The sequence below is a fragment of the Emys orbicularis genome, chromosome 24 (assembly GCF_028017835.1).
Source record: "Emys orbicularis isolate rEmyOrb1 chromosome 24, rEmyOrb1.hap1, whole genome shotgun sequence".
Classification (NCBI taxonomy): domain Eukaryota; kingdom Metazoa; phylum Chordata; order Testudines; family Emydidae; genus Emys; species Emys orbicularis.
In genome coordinates this window covers 10,713,820-10,730,754 of record NC_088706.1, presented here as the reverse complement: position 1 = coordinate 10,730,754, position 16,935 = coordinate 10,713,820, and the positions used below count along the sequence as shown (strand labels likewise).

The 16,935-nt window shown below is 47.5% G+C and overlaps 1 protein-coding gene across 1 annotated transcript; it reads left to right on the top strand.

The window, feature by feature from the left end:
* Nucleotides 1-4,892: 4,892 nt before the first annotated feature.
* Nucleotides 4,893-16,703, top strand: MIER2 (MIER family member 2). Its single transcript, XM_065422268.1, has 11 exons — nucleotides 4,893-5,036; nucleotides 5,809-5,994; nucleotides 6,681-6,804; nucleotides 7,658-7,764; nucleotides 8,435-8,504; nucleotides 12,180-12,331; nucleotides 12,956-13,037; nucleotides 13,196-13,290; nucleotides 13,889-14,016; nucleotides 15,125-15,261; nucleotides 16,228-16,703. Exons 1-11 carry the CDS (start codon nucleotides 4,893-4,895, stop codon nucleotides 16,701-16,703), a joined length of 1,701 nt encoding a protein of 566 aa, XP_065278340.1.
* Nucleotides 16,704-16,935: the final 232 nt, after the last annotated feature.

Here is a 16,935-nt window from a genome sequence, read left to right as displayed (position 1 = left end):
TTGGGCTGGGTACCAGTAGGGGCTGGAGTTGGTAGCTGGGGCTGTGGGGCATGGGAGGTCTAGGAGGAAGCTAGATCATCAGGGACTGGAGAGGCGCAGCAAAAGCTGTGGGCATGGGGAGCAGCGGAGGTTGGAGGGAGGCAGAAAGAGCTGTGGGCAGGGGTGGGAGGCGGCGGCTGGGGGTAGGGGGCATTGGGGCAAAAGGGGATGGAGTAAGAACGTGGGGGCAATGGCTAGGAAGGGCAGCATGGGTGGATGGAGGTGTGGGGGAGGTTGTCATGTACATCAGATGGTTCAATGGGAGGGACTTGGCACTCGTGCAGTGTGTCATTGTGTCGTGCAGAGGTGTTACCACGCTTACGCTGGGGCATCGCACTGTGATGTCATCCCCCGTTCTGTCTTGATGTCACTTTGAAACATCATCCCCGTTGCGTCACACCGGTTACATGGGGCATCGGGATGTCACACTGCAAGATCCTTATTGTGACGCTGACTTGGGAGACTAGCATTGAGAAGCCATCAAGAGGCCCACCTGTTGCATTGCAAGCTTTTCTTGAGCACCACTCATGGAGGCATCCTCTCCATCACAACAGGAGGTAATTCATGTCACACGACAACGGTTGCACCAACATGTCACATCAGGGAGTTGTCGCTATTGGTGGGAGACTGTCCCCACTACATCTTGTCAATCACAATGGCCCTTGGATGCAGCATCCCTGTTGCATTACCATGTTTGTTCTGAAACATCATTTTGAGACTTCACCACAGCATCATCAAGTTCACCCCAGCACGTGGCATGGAGATGACGTCCCGGAGCACTGTGACGATGTCCCTATGGTGAGATGTGCATCCCAAGGGTAATTTGGGGCCAGTTAACATCCCACAAACTAGATTTGCTATATGTGGGATCACCACAATGAAATTGTGACCAATGCCAGCAATTGTTACCTGGGCGGAAGATGGACCGGATGGCCTAATATGTCTTTTCCATCGTTAATTTTATGGACTTGCAGAGAAAAACTCACTGTGTGGAGGTTACAAAATGAGTGAGATTCAGACATTCACCTTTGCTCAATGGGAAATAGCCAGCAGCACTCTTTCCCCAAAACATCAAGGAATGTGCACAAGACAGGAGCAACAAGGAGCAGTTCTGTAATGTGCCGGCACTAACAGATACACTTCACCTGGCCAGGGGAATGGCCTAAACTGGCTTGGAAAATCATCACTGTTATTAAAGCAATGAAATCGGAAGGGAAACCCTCCTCTTTCTCTTTGTCTCGCTTTCTTGTGAGAATAGTTCTTGCCTTAGGTGTTTTCTGTGCTAGTGCTCTGGACATACACACAATCACCGTTGCACTTGAACATCTTTGACGGGGCATGAAATCCACTACTGCATGGAAAAATCCCTGCATTTCTGAAAAATCACGGTTGCTGTATCTTTAATGGAGTTCCTGGAATCTTGACTCTGGAATCAGGGAAGGGATGCTAGAGTCTTTTAAGACTGATTAGCCAGCGGCTGTGTTCATAAATGCTGTGCGAGGAGGGTCAGTTTCAGGCAAAAGAAGCAGCAATTTGTGTAGCGAGAAGCTGCCAATCCAGGTAGCCCTCCAGTTTTGCAGGCAGCAGAGCCAACTTCAGCATAGTCTCGGGCGCTATGGGAATAATCTGAGATGACCACCATGAATTTTGGAAGGTGATCAGAACTATCAGCATCACAAATGACAGAAGCATCTACAGCATTGTGTCTAAGTACCATTCTTGACTGAGATGTAGCCATTCATACCTTGGGGCCATCTACGTCAGTTTTTCTGACCCATGTAATGCTGTTGGGTTTTCTACTCCCTAACTGACAGGATTTTAAGCGTCAGATGGCAGCTCTCTCTAACTTTAGAGAGATAATTTTACATCGCATGCCATTAACAGTCAGTTCAACCAAGAACATTTCCCTCCGCGCGGTCACTATCTACACATTTGAGTCTGATCTTGCTTCTTCCCCCATTGCTTGGCTCTGCCTGGACTTCCGTTACGTAGTCTTTCAGATCCAAAAATAATTATGGTATCGGCCATCTGTATGCTCCAGCTTCATCCATGTCTATGTTAGGATGTAAGAATTGGCCATTGGCTCTGCCTGCCATCTCTTTGGTCCCTTCTCAATCCACATACACCATTGTGATTTGATTTACTTTCATTATTACCATTGTCTTCATGGTGATTTTCAGCACAGGCAGTTTCCATGTCCAGTAATGTCCTGTTACTACTTCAGCTTTGAGTCTTTCTTCATCCTCATTAACCTGAAGATATTAATAAGTATTAGTTTGTATCTTATTTACTATTACTAATGTTACTCCTCATTTCGCCTAATGGTCTTCGATATAATGTATCCTCATTTATCCAGTGTTCTGATTGACATCTTTTCCAACCACCATTTGTTAACTGAACAATATTACTTAGTAGAAACTTTCATCTTTGAAACATTTTGAACACATTTTCTCTGTGAGGTAGTACAGTCAGTAAGTAGATTGTCTCAGGAAATGGAAGACTACATTGAGTTATGTGCCCAAACCTACAGAGTGAATGATTGTAGATCACACCTTGATCATCTTCATACAACCAAGGTTATTTATGGGAAGGATATCTATTAAAATAGTCTTGTTCTTCATCATGCCCCATCAATCCCCCTTTTCTGAGATATGGAGCCATCTTCCCAAGTGCAGAAAACACAGAAATGCCCAATCTCAGAACAGAGGCGGTCCTAAATCTTTTCACCCCTTTCTCCTTTATTATCTCAGAAACTCCTCCTTTCTCTTAGCACACACAGGTACTGGGCTATTTCTGCAAGAAGCCAAGATAGTCTCAAGAGGATTTTGTTGCTCTATAATCAGACACTGGGGGATGGTGAATTGCAATACACATTGCATGTTTCACTTGAGGCTAAAGGCATTCTCTTTGCATTGTGCCTAGACAAAGGAGCAGTAGTTCCAAGGTTGCTTCAGCTCTTGGATCTCTCATGACAATACCCCACTACCTCCTAGGTCATCAGTCGTAAAAAATCATCACCATCATTATTTCTACAAAATAACCAGCACTACTACCAGATTTACAGATGTTTAAGACTTGGAGGCATTAGTTCTAAGCCAGCAACCTGATATCTGGCTGGATAGCCTTGTGTGTGTGAGTGAGAATATGTACTTTGTCTCATTTAGAGTGGGGGAGGGAGGGTCTCCCATTTTGATTTCAACTGATGCTTTGCTTTCTTAACAAAATAAGCTACTGAAGTCCAGTCCTGCAAAGTGCTGAATGCCCACAACTCTCATTGACTGAATGGATGTTGAGAATGCTAAGCACTTCCCAGGATCAGGGCCATGATATGTATTAATTAAAATGTAGTAATGCCAGTTTGGGGACTGACACCACAGTTCTGTTCCACAGCTATGATGCTCTCTTAGTCAACATGATTGAGTCAGTTGATTACTCATTTGCTCCCTTCCTAGACCTAACAAATATACAGCAATCCAGAAATAACAGGCGTTCTGGATTGTTACCTGGACTTCAACCCACATCGCTGCTTGAACTTCTGACTGAACACTGACTGCCGGACAGCAGATGCCTTCACTCACATCCACCTGTCCTATCCATTATCCATCTTACCCTTGCTGCTTGCAACCATTGGATTTCCTCCCAGCCTGCTCAGCTGTTAATGCCATTCATGACCATTCTGAGTCTTTTAAGTGCTTTGGAATGGGGGAAGACGAGAAGCACGTGGTCAGATGTCCTTCTTGGTGGTCAGATAATTTCTAATTCTACCTCTGATGGGTTGCTCAGAGTTTAAGGAAGTGCCACATTCAAACAAAAGGGCCATTTGCTTTTAGAATAAAGTTTGTAGCAGGCTACAATCTCCTTTCATGGCAATATAAGTCCTAAGGACTTTGGTTCTCAAATAAACTGGTGAGAGAACAGATATCAGTGATGGGATGACGAAGAGGCACCCATGTACGCACTTAGGGATTCTGAAGGGAATATGAAAAATACAGGGCAGGGGAGGCTTGGGGGCGTGGTTCCTTGAGTACACCTGATCAGAAGCTCTTTTTACTTGGTTTTTAAACTAAGTGAATTGCATTTGGGGGCTGGAGATGTGTCACATTATTAGGAAGATGTTTCTCATCCATAAAAACAACAAGGAGTCCGGTGGCACCTTAAAGACTAAGGTGCTACCAGACTCCTTGTTGTTTTTGTGGATACAGACTAACACGGCTACCCCCTGATACTTTTTCTCATCCGTGTTTGTTTCTTTTTGAAGGCCTCGGTCGGCAGGCAGAGTCCGAGGGTGGTTCCGTACCCAGCCCACAACCTATGTCCTGGAGAGCCTGGACTTCAGACTGCAGCAGGTACCAACAGCTTGAGTGTGCTTATGTTTGTTTTTTCCCCACGCCACTCTCATTTCTCCTCCATCTAGTCTCTTCCCCCTGACATCTTCTGGGCATGCACATGAACTTAAGCACACACGTGTGCATGTGCACACACACACACACACACACACACACACACTGGGGGGCAAGTCTATATTACAGCGCTACATTGGCACAGCTGCATCGGTATGCCGACGCTATGCACACGCTATGCCGACAGGAGGCAGCTCTCCCGTCGGCATAATTACTGGTGGAAGCTATGTCGGCAGAAGAGCATCTCCCACTGACATAGCGCTGGTGTGGACAGCGCTTAGGTCAATGTAACTTACGTCACTCGGGAGTGTCTTTTTCACACCCCTGAGTGATGTAAGTTACATCAACTTAAGCAATAGGATAGACCAGCCCGGAGTCTCTCCAAATTTTGTTGCTGTGATCTGGGGTCAAGCGTGGCTAATGGCCAACTTTCTAATCCCTGCAGTTGTGTCAATGGGCTCATCTGACCACCGATTCACCCTAGCTGAGATCCTATCACAGAACTATGGTGTACGAGAAGAGAGGGAGGAGGAAGACGATACGCAAGAGAAAGAAAAGTCTTTAGAAGAGCTGGAAAAGAGTTTCAGTGCATCTCAGGTAAAGGCAGCAAGGGAGGGGGAAGGGGAATTATCTGTTGGATTTCTTGTCTATCTTGACAGAGAATTGAGATGAAATGTCTCCACTGGGCCAGCACTCAGGGAGATCGCCTGGCTGTGCATTATATTTAAGTCTCCTAAGCATAAGGCTGTACTTTGACATTTGGATGTGAGGGATCAGCTTGCCCAAGGGACCAGTCATGAGCCCCGGAGCCCTCCACACTCTGGGTTGCCAGTTCAAATCCAGTCTGCATCCCTGGTGACGAAAAGCTGTTGGCTGTCTGGGCCATGTGAAATGAGTTGTTGTTGTGCCGTCCACTTCACGATAGACAGGTGTCAGTTTCTCAGAAAACGCTGGTGTATCTATTGGCTCCCTTGTGGGCAGTCAAGAGGCCAAGAATTCAGTAGGGTGTAGAGTGTGAGCATCCTTCTCTGACAGAGACTGTACCTTCAGGTCAGTGTCAGTATTACATATGAGACCGTTGTGCTGCCCTGTTCTCTGGGTAAATACAGGGAACTAGTCTCCAGGGCTGTTAACTGGAACCTCTTCACCAGCATGAAAACCCAGTGTAAAAAAGCCACCCTTGAATCTGTTGCTTTGGGATAATTTCCCAGGTTTGTCCACAGCTTGGGGAAGTACAGATTGTCATAGCCCCGTTAGTCAATACCTTTTGGTTTCCTGCATCGTAGAGCAGCGCCAAAGACAGATCAGAGCCAGCCCCCAGGGGAGCAGAGCTGCCCTGACTGCCTCTGCATATCTCTGTTTACTGCAGCTGGTGTTGTACTCGGTGGTTGTTCCATTCCTGATGAAGCTTTGTCCTCCTCTCGCTCAGAGCAGTGAAATGCCATTCGAGGAGCTGCTTGCACTTTACGGCTATGAGGCATCTGATCCGATCTCGGAGCAGGACAGCGAGAGCAATGACATCCCTCGCAACCTGCCGGACATGACCCTGGATAAGGTAAGGGCAACTTTGTGGTCACGTGCTAGCTACTAGCAAGGGGATCAAGTAGTGCACCCCAGGTTGGTGTTGAGTCTAGAACAGGAAGCGTCTACTGGGTCCCTCATTCAGGGGTCTAGTATATTGAAGACTCTTGAATTCCAGCAGGTGGGAATTGGCTAACCCACTGATCCCAAAGTGCAACAGGGAATGTCAGCTGCAGAGGTGCGAACACAAACAGGAAATTCAGAGGAGACTAAAGAAAGAGTAATTGTTACAAAGAGCAACAAACTACAAGCCCTATTTGAAATGTAGATCCCTCCTCTTCTGCGTGTGGTGTGAATCGATCACCCTCTGTTCCCAGGGAAGCCAGGAGTCCTGCCCCTCTGCATAAGAGCCACTGAAAGTTTATTCCCTGCCAGTCCCTCTGAAAGTCTCCCCCTCTGGATGGGCTCTGCAGAAAGTGCTCCTTACCCTTTCTCCCTGTAGCATCTGCAGGAAGCCACTCTCCTCTTGACTCTCCCAGCGGGCCTGTAAGGAAACAGCCTTTTGGGGGTGTGGGTAAGGAAGGTCTAAGGGAAGTGCCTGTGGGGTGGAGGAGATGCACGGAGGAAGGGATCTTGGCCAGGGATGGTTTAATCTAGGCCTCCCCTCCCTTTTTTTTTTAAATTTAAAAACATTTTTCACTTTCTTGTTGTTGTTAAAAGGAACAAATAGCGAAGGATTTGCTTTCAGGGGAAGAAGAGGAGGAGACGCAGTCTTCAGCCGACGACCTGACTCCGTCCGTCACGTCCCACGATGCGTCGGACCTTTTCCCAAACCAGCCTAGCTGTATGTGTCCCTGATTTCTAACGGACCTTTTGTACTTGGAGGTGGCTCAGGAGAAAAGGCCAATTTTTAAAATAATTTTTAAATTTTTGGTTACTGAAATTCCTGAAGTAGCAGCTTTTGAGGTTGGTCCTGGGAGCTGGAGATAAACTCAGCCCTCCTGATGTTACTGCCAGGCACAGACAGAATTAGGCCGTAGTGATAAGGGGAGTTGAATTTTATGGTTCAGGGTGTGAACTGATCAGCTGTAGGGTCAGGAAGCAATGCTCTCCAGCTGCAGCTCATAGCCTCAGGGCAGGGAGAACTTCTGTCCAGCGTGGACTTTTGGGGCAACTACACAACTGGTGAAGTGCATGGGATGTTGAGGTTTTTTGCCTTCCTGAGAAATATCGCTGCCAGATGCTCCCTCCGCAGCATCCGCTCTCTGAGTAGCGAGACCATTGGTCTCATCGGGTATGACAGCAGGAAGAATTCCTGAGCAGAAGGACCAGTGGTCTGATCTTGAAGGGGATGTTGCAGATTAGTAGAACCAATGGTCCAGTCTAGTATGGCAATTCCTATGTTCCTCGGACTTTAATAATGGGGGTTTGTAGGGAGCCAAAGCAAGGGAGAACTCAGTGTGGAATGATTGATTGGGATTCTACCCCTAATCCTGCAAAATTTGGGAGCCTTGGCTCCGCTGAATGATCACTGCTCATGTGGCAAGAAGAGAACCTGGGTAAGTTGTTCTGAATAAATGGAGCAGGCTCAAAACAACTCCAGGATGGGAAATGAGGGAAGGAGAGAGAATCTAGAGGTATTGAGGCTGGGTGTTAGCCATCTTGTAACTGAACAAGTGACTTCTCTTTCTTCAAAGCAAACTTCCTGGCTGATGAAGACAAAGAGCCCTGCTCTTCTCCATGTGCTTCCTCCTCGGCAGAGGATTCCGAAGAGGACTCCATCCCATCCAACGAGTGCAAGAAGGTAAGTGATCCGAGCCAACCGCACTTCCCTGGGGGGCTAATGCTCAGCATTCAAGTGTGAGAAAGCTGAGCAGCTCAAGGAGACCACGAGACCCAACCCCAGGGTGCCTCTTGGGGAACTCAATGTCAGGCGCCTGTACTCTGGGTCTTGCATTCTGTGCAAGGCCATGGCAGACGTATCTTAAAACATGCTCCGTGCAGCCTGTATCCGAGATTATGCTTACAGCGAGGGGGATGCTGTACCTCAAAATTCAGAACTGCAACTCGTAGCGTAGGAGAGGTGAGGTCTAGTGTTGCATGCCCAGGATGGGTCTTTGGAGAACTATCTTGTGGAAGAGGAGAGTAGACTCCTCTTTGGACGCACAGCAAGCTGAAGAAGCTCTGCTGCATCTTCTCCTCTGCAGCCTTAGATGATGTAGGGTCTTGATATAAATATTCAGCAGTGAGACCAGGCTTAAAATCAGAGGGTCAGCAAACTGTAATTTGTTTGAAAACCCCTTCATAATTGTTCTAACGAATAGGAGGGATCCCCCTAGAGCGGACACGGACAATGTGGTCCGCCAGTGTGTTTAGTGAGGCAGGTTAAGTTCCGTTCATCACCAGGTCCCTGAGTTGATTCCAGTACAAACACATAACCTTGTATTAATTCTCTTCTCTGTGACGGTTTTCAGGAGATCATGGTTGGACCTCAGTACCAGGCTGCTGTTCCTATCCTCCACTTCAACAGGCACAGTGAAAAAGGTGAGAGCCCTTCCTTCCTCTGATTGTAACATTTGTGCTGCATCTTTTCTGGATATGGGGTCCACTGATCTGAGCCGCTGACAGAGTGTTGGCTCTGTCGCTGAGGTTTGTATCTCTAGATATGATGTCTAACAATACTCATTCCTCCAAACAGAAGTGGGGCTTTTAGGCAAAGGGTGGTGGATTAGTTGTCGCCAATGTGCGACAGTTCACAGTGTGATCCAGTATTTTACACAGGACTGCGCATGGCCCTAAAAGAGCCAGCAGTCTTAGCTGTTTGCAATGCAAACCCAGGTGCAGTTTGCTTTACATGATCTGGCAGTTTGTAATCACTGCAAGGTTACAATTAAGGTAGCGTACGAAGGCATCTTTAATTTTTGGAGTCTCTGATAATATAGTTTAATTGACTTCAAGGGACCATTGTGGTGATCTAGTCAGATCTTTTGCACAACACAGGCCATAGAACTTCCCTGAATTTATTTCTGCTTCAAGTCCAGTAGCTGGGGTGGAATTAGAATGGATGTGTTAGAAAAACATCCAGTTTTGATTTAAAAATTGCCAGTGATGGAGACTCAACCACAGTGGTTAATGACCCTCCCTGCTAAAAATTTGCTCCTGACCTCTACTCTGAATTTGTCTATCTTCAACGTCCAGCCATTGGTTCTTATAGACACCTGTGTTCTTTGAGGGTCACATTGTCTCTATGTTTCTGGCATTTCTCAGGGCAGTGAAGTGCAGCAGAATTAAGATTTTTCAGATTATTTTATTTTCCATAATTTTCGGTGTTTGGGTTTTTGTTAAAACCTTGACTTTGCAGCCTTTCTAATTGAGGTGGGTTTTGTTTTTAGAAAACTACAGTGTTCTCTTGATTTTGTTCCTGAACAACTGTGTTAGATTGTTTTCATGCTTAATTCCAAGTGAACAAAGTTTTTAGACTGAGAATTTACTTGCTCCCCCACCCCCACCCCTGAACGTCTCACAAATAATCACCAACAGGAACTTATTGTAGGTTCAGAAGTTGGATGCAGAGATGGATTCTGCTCCTCCCCTTCCATTGGTCTTATATTTGAATCTCTGTGTCTGGCAAACTCTTTGTCTTTTTTGCCTCAAAACTTTCTTGAAAAATCCCGATATCAAGCATGTGAAATTTCTGATGGATTGGTCTGAGTTTGGAAAAGTTGGGGATGTGAGTCTCAGACATGGCCAAAGAAAAGTTAGTGCCTCGCCGTGATATTTTATTTGTATTTCACAAACTGGCAAGAGATATCATTTATCTATACATTTTCATACAGAATCCCCAGTGCTGATCACAACTTCCAGTTAGATAGGATCTCTCAGAAGCAGAGAAATGTTTTGGTTTTCAGATTGTGTCCAATCATTTATTAGCTCAAGACTCTGCACCCGTTAGTTGGAACTGAGATGCAGTCTGCTAGCCGGGAGTCTGCTCTCTAGAAATGACTCACTTCCTCCCTCATTCTCTATGCCAGGCTGACTCTGGGCAAGTTAGTTTAAAGGGTTCACTTCCTACTAGTTTTAAGCTCAAATTTAGGACTCTATCCTACAAGGCGCTGGGTGCCCTTAGCTCCTACTGAAGTTAATGGGAGATGAGGGTGCTCAGCCCATAGATCTTGGGTCACGTTCTCCATTGTCCTGCGCCATATGCTTCATGTGAACACCAGTGCAAAATGGATGTAAAATGCAACCAGATCAGAAGGGGATGGCATTCCACACCTTCTCTGCACTCACTTTGCCCTGGTGTAAATGAATGTGCCAGGTGAAGGGCCAAGGAGAATCAAGCCCTTTGTCTTGAAAAACAAATAAATAAACAAAAAGTATATTAGGTGCCAGTGGTTACCAAGCCTTATATCTGAATAGAAATGTTTCCATGCCTGTTGTTTTAGTTCATTGCAAGTTTCTGTTTGCTTTGTTTTCATTTAAACAATTGTCCGCATTGCTGTGAATGTATAAGTGGTTAAAAGATAGGAAACAAAGGATAGGAATAAATGGTCAGTTTTCAGAAATGAGAGAGGTAAATAGTGCTGTCCCTTAGGGATCTGTACTGGGCCCAGTCCTATTCAGTATATTCGTAAGTGATCTGGAAAAAGGGGTAAACAGTGAGTTGGCAAAATTTGCAGATGATACAAAATTGCTCAAGATAGTTAAGTCCCTGGCAGACTGCAAAGAGCTACAAAAGGATCTCTTAAAACTGGGTGACTGGGCAACAAAATGCCAGATGAAATTCAATGTGGATAAATGCAAAGTAATGCACATTGGAAAAACGTAATCCCAAGTATACATATAAAATGATGGGGTCTAAATTGGTTGTTACCACTCAGGAAAGAGATCTTGGAGTCATTGTGGATAGTTCTCTGAAAACATCCACTCAGTGTGCAGCAGCAGTCAAAAAAACAAACAGAATGTTGGGACTCATTGAGAAAGGGATAGATAATAAGACAGAAAATATCATATTGCCTCTGTATAAATCCATGATACGCCCACATCTTGAATACTGCGTGCAGATGTGGTCGCCCCATCTTAAAAAAGGTATATTGGAATTGGAAAAGGTTCCGAAAAGGGCAACAAAAATGATTAAGGGTATGGAACGGCTGCTATATGAGGAGAGATTAATAAGACTGGGACTTTTCAGCTTGGAAAAGAAATGACTAATGGGGGATATGATAGAGGTCTATAAAATCATGACTGGTGTGGAGAAAGTAAATAAGGAAGTGTTATTTACCCCTTCTCATAACACAAGAACTAGGGATCACCAAATGAAATTAATAGGCAGCAGGTTTAAAACAAACAAAAGGAAGTATTTCTTCACACAACTCACAGTCAACCTGTGGAACTGCTTGCCAGAGGATGTTGTGAAAGCCAAGACTATAACAGGGTTAAAAAAAGAACTAGATAAGTTCATGGAGGATAGGGCCATCAATGGCTATTAGCCAGGATGGACAGGGATGGTGTCCCTAGCCTCTGTTTGCCAGAAGCTGGGAATGGGCGACAGGGGATGGATCACTTGATGATTACCTGTTCTGTTCATTCCCTCTGGGGCACCTGGCATTGGTCACTGTCGGTAGACAGGATACTGGGCTAGATGGATCTTTGGTCTGACCCAGTGTGGCCGCTCTTATGTTCTTAGAGCACAATATACAGCCGTGTGCTAATGTGTGAGAGTGGGAGCAGCTAGGGGGATGCCTAGGCCAGAATTTGACAGAAACAGTGGTTGCTTAAAGCCACCTTTGCCCTCCCATTCCTATGCCCAGTGCAGGAAGGGGCACTGCAGAATCTGGCCTTATAAAACCACATGCATCAATTGGCATGTCCTCTAATAAGCCTAGAGAAGTCTTGAGCATCAAAAAGTCTCCCCAGCCGCCCCTTCAGGAAAGGCCTGAGCAAACAGAGTCCTTCCCTGTGCTCTGACAGCCAGCAGTCTTGGGCTAATCAGACTAAAGGGGGAATCTGGGATCAGCAGCCCTACACTCTCCAGATTCAGGAGAGAAAACACCCTGGCTCCAGATCTAAGGACTCGCAGCTTGAGCTTCCCATCTGACCATAACTGCCAGGCTGGAGCCAGAGACTTCCTCTCTGATCCACCCACAGCCCACCTCTTGAAAGCAAGGGTGCTCTCTGATTGACCAGCTCATTTCAGACATGCCCTGATGTTCCCATTAGCCTACGAGAATGAAGATCAGCTGCTGTGGGACCCAAACATCCTCCCCGAGAGGGAGGTGGAAGAGTTCTTGTTCCGAGCAGTTAAGCGGAGGTGGGAGGAGGTCTCCAGTGCCAATCTGCCAGAAGGAGAGATGGTGAAGGACAATGAGCAGGTGAGCCTGGGAGTCACCAAATTCTCTGTTGTCTCAGTGTTGTGGACAGAAGTCAAGTAGCACTGGCCATGGGGGCAGGAAGTATCAGCAGGGAGTTTCAGAATTGATCGCTTGTTTGTTTCAGAGGGGAGGGAGCGGATCTCACAAAGACCCTGGGTGAATGAGACCTTCTTTCTAGCTGATACATCTCCCTCTGGGGCCCATCACTGCTGCTCCAAGAATCAGACAGAGGGAACCTTTCTTGCCGAGCCTGCTGCTTTCTACTGCATCCCGCTGGGTTGAGGAGCAAAAGGAGCGCTCGGGACTTGCCTCAAATACTCCATGTGGGTTGTGTTGCCACCATTTGCTGAGCCGGCCCGTTCAGACTAGTATTTTAATTACAGCTGTTTCAGGACACATGCACACCTACTGTCTCTAGGCTCCTCCCAGGATAGCCCCGTGCTTTATCATTTAGAGCCTCGAACTGTGGAGCAATCCTTCCTGACGGTCGAAGTGGGGTGGTGTAGATAGGTGGCTCCAGAAGAGAACATGCTGTCTGGGCAGATGCAGTGATCCACAGCTGAGTTGGTTAGTGGTATACGCGTCCAGTGCATGTAATCAGCAGGTCTTTATTACATTGCATAGGCTCTGTATGAACTGGTTAAATGTAACTTCAATGCAGAAGAGGCACTGCGGAGATTACGATTCAACGTGAAGGTCATCAGAGGTGAGAGACCCAAGTGTTTAGATTCTCTTGCATGTTGTATCCCAAGTGTCCAGATTCCTTCTGCAACTCCAGCAGTCCCTGAATGTGTGTGTCTGTCTGTCTCTCAGTAACCCAGGGGTTCTGTGGAACTCCTAACATCCTGTTTCCTTGTGCTGCAGATGAGCTTTGTGCCTGGAGCGAGGAAGAATGCAGAAACTTTGAACACGGGTTTAGAGTCCACGGAAAAAACTTCCATCTTATACAAGCGAACAAGGTAAAGCGTCATGTTCTTGGGTCACAGACTGAGAGGAGCTGCAGGAGTGCATGTTAGTGCTGGGAAAATATACTAAACCTTACTTAATCTGGGGAAATTAGGACTGCTAAAAATTCTAATCCCAACTGATTTGCTGTGTGGCCGTTGTCGAGTGCATGGGTCCAGTGCGTGTAATCAGCACTGTTCACTGCTTGATTTCTCCCGTCTGCACTACAGAGAAAACAATACTGACTTCCATCAGAGATTGCAAGGCTTAATTTATTAATAATTAGCACCGGCTAGCTGAGGATCTCAAAGTGCTTTGCAAACGCTCTTCACCCTTGCGATGTTTCTGGGAGTCAGTGATTGCAGGGTGTGGGTCGTTTGTAGAGTTCAGTGGGATCCTTCGGGATGAAAGTGGAGCCATGTAGCCCAATGAATAGGGCACAAGACTGAGAGTCAGGAGATTCCAGTCCCTGCCACTGACTCACCGTGCGACTTGGGTCAAGTCACTTGAATGAACTTCATTTTCCCCATCTACAAAGTGGGGTGATGGTACTGACTCTTCGTAAAGCCCTCGGGGCTCTATGGAGGGACTCTGACTAATCGTTCTCTGTAGGTCCGCACCCGGTCGGTGGGAGAGTGCGTGGAGTACTATTACATGTGGAAGAAGTCGGAGCGCTATGACTACTTCACCCAGCAGACTCGCTTCGGAAGGAAGAAGTATGTCCTCCACCCTGGAGCCACGTGCGTGGAATATTCTCAGACTAAGATTAGTAAACGTTACTTCCCAGCGAGGCTCCCTGTCTCGCCCCACTCCCTGCTTCAGGGACCTTGATCTTACAATAGCGCTCCCCACCATAAACCTCATGAGATGGAAGGTCTTCTAGTCAGGAGGGTCCTGGGGGGTGGCAGGCCAACAGATGCACATACAGAGGGTAGCCCACTGTCCCTCCACAAAGGAAAGCAGCCGTTTGCCAGTAGCGCTGGGTGGGCATTTTTTCCAGGAAATGTTTTTTGTTGGAAAACAACTAATCACAACTGAAACTTAGTGGGAAATGGTAGGATTGGGCAAGTGTCTCCGTTCGAAAAATTGGAAGGGGGGGGGGTCAAAATTGTCGAAACGTCCCGTTTTGGCATTTATTTATTTTTTAACCGAAAAATTCTGGTTTTGTTTTAAATGATTTTTTTGGATAGAACTACAAGCTCATTATAATAAAAACCATTTTTTTGGAATTAAAAAAGGTCGAAATTGAAACAAAATGTCAAAACAAAACTTTGGACCCAAGCCCAAACGTTTCCCGGCTTGTTGGTTAGCAAATGTTTTTGAGATGTTGACCTTTTGTCCCACTTTGGGATAAGAAAAAATTTCAAAATCTTGACAATTTTCCAGGGACCGGAAAGCCATTTCCCACCCAGCTCTGTCTGCCAGCACGCTGACGCCGCAGCAGGCTGTGACAGCAGTTCTGGGCAGTGGCCGGCTCACTGGGGAGAGTGTTTGCCCATTGAGTTCGCTGTGGGAGGCAGAGAAGTGTAGTTCTTCGGGATTGCAGAGTTCAGCAAGTGTTGGAACCTGAGAGGGCCCAATTCTGATTTCACATGCACTGGTTTAGCTCCACTGGTTTCAGGGGGGGTTGTGCCCATGCAGGAACAGAAGGGGCCCCATAGACCTTGAGGGGAAGGATGTTTTCCGCACAGCAAGCCTGTTGCCGATTGCGCCCTGTGCGGGGTGCTGAGAACAACCACGTTACCTCCTGCGTTGTCCCATGGCAGTGTGTTAGGGAGGGTTGTTGATTTCCCCCACCTGCTTAACCCCACGGAGTGGATGGTCACAGCATCGTCTCTCCCCCTGCAGGGATTACGTGGATAACGACTTGGACGGGGCCGAGGCGGAAAATGCCACCCGCTCTCGGAACTCCCCACCGATTCCCTCTGCCACCAGCTGCCTGGACTCTCACTTCAATCAAGATCACCTGGCAATTGAGAGTGCAGGTAACTCCTTTGCCTTCCTCTAGTGCCAGAGCTGGAGGATGGAGGCCTCTCCTTCCCACTGCTCTGGGGTACGGAGTTTCCGTTTGTCCTCTCTCATGACTTCCCATGGCATATTTGCAGATGTGCACCTGTTATCGCAGCTCCTTAAATTCCAATGGTTGGAACCAGGTCCTGGGGGAACCATTGAGCAGACACCAGCACAGCAGGAAAGGGCTCAGGGCTAAGGGAGGGGCCTTGTCTTTCGCTAAATCAGCCCATCCCACTGTCAGAGCATGAGGCTGAGAAACCGCTTTTGGGAATTTAGCGCTAAGGGTGAGCTCTGGGGAGAATGTAAAGGAGTGGGGAATAATCTGCCTCTCTTACCATCTCCTAACAAACCTGGGGCTTTGTGTATCCACATCCAGGGGAAAACACCCTGGTGTGTGTTTGGGGGTGGGTGTTCCCAGCATCAGGCGCATCTTGGAGAGTCACATCGCAGGATCATCTGAATTTCCATAGAAGCACTGATGTCGTGTGTCCCCCCCCCCCCCCCCCAATGAACTGTCTTCCCCGCCTCCCCACGTGCATCCCACACATGGGAACCACATAAGAACGGCCATACTGGGTCATACCAATGGTCCATCCAGCCCAGTATCCTGTCTGCTGACAGTGGCCAATGCCAGGTGCTTCAGAGGGAATGAACAGAACAGGTAATCATCAAGTGATCCATCCCCTGTTGCCCATTCCCAGCTTCTGGCAAACAGTAGCAATAACAGTGATAAACTGTGATGGATCTCGGCCGATACCATGAAGGAGCGAGTGATCATGGCCACGTACAGTCTAACTAGATGGTTCTGGTCAGCGGATGTGAATAAGACCCTGTACAGTGTTATCTGCATGTGTGTACAATGGACTCACTCTAGCTTTCTCTCACCTGCTCTCCTCACCCTGTCTCTCTGTTCCTCCTCCGCCCCTTGTGCCGTGCAGAGCCTCTGAGCGTGGAGAGCGCAGCCTGCAGTTTGGGCAGCATGAGCGAATCGGGCCAGGGTTACGAGTGCAGCACTCCCTCAGAGACAAACTGTTCCTTTGACCCTGCAGAGGACACGTCCTCGGGCGGCATCTCAGCCACTTGCACGCGGCATCCAGTGAACCCCTCGGAAATGGGGCTTTACCAGCTGCCACCGGCAGGACCGGGCCTGGCAGACAAGCAGGAGACATTGCAGAGCTCCGGCGAGACGATAACTATGGACTTCACTCTCCCCGGAGACATTAACGAGGGGTTGCCTTTAATTTCCGGCCGTGTGGATTTGGACAGGGACCCAGAGGCACTGGTGTCCCCTGCTCAAGTGTCCTTATCGGTCACAGATTTTGGCATCATCGGCATTGGAGATGTAAATAGTTTCCTGGCTGCTCACCAGGCCTGCCCGGGGCCGGTGGCTCGGTCAGAGCCTTTGTCACAGTGAGAATTTCCAGTCTTGACCTTGTCACAGACCGAGCTACGACTTTGACCCGACTGAGTGAATTCCCTGGGCTTCCGTGTTCCACGGGGCCAGTTTGGAGCTGTCGGTCGGAATCTGTCTTTCCATCCTCCTTGATGTTTTGGCGTCTGTCCTTCTAAGGCTACAGTGAAACCAAACACCTTTCTGCTTTAGTGCTGTCTGACACACCTGCACAAAGCTGATGGGAGGTTTTAGT

Bases quoted from the DNA above. Each gene is read 5' to 3' on its own strand.
- MIER2 (XM_065422268.1), top strand. From the start codon at position 4,893: ATGGGCTCATCTGACCACCGATTCACCCTAGCTGAGATCCTATCACAG. The intron at 12,332-12,955 runs GTGAGCCTGGGA...TACATTGCATAG, and splicing joins TGGTGAAGGACAATGAGCAG to GCTCTGTATGAACTGGTTAA. The intron at 13,038-13,195 runs GTGAGAGACCCA...CTTGTGCTGCAG, and splicing joins CAACGTGAAGGTCATCAGAG to ATGAGCTTTGTGCCTGGAGC.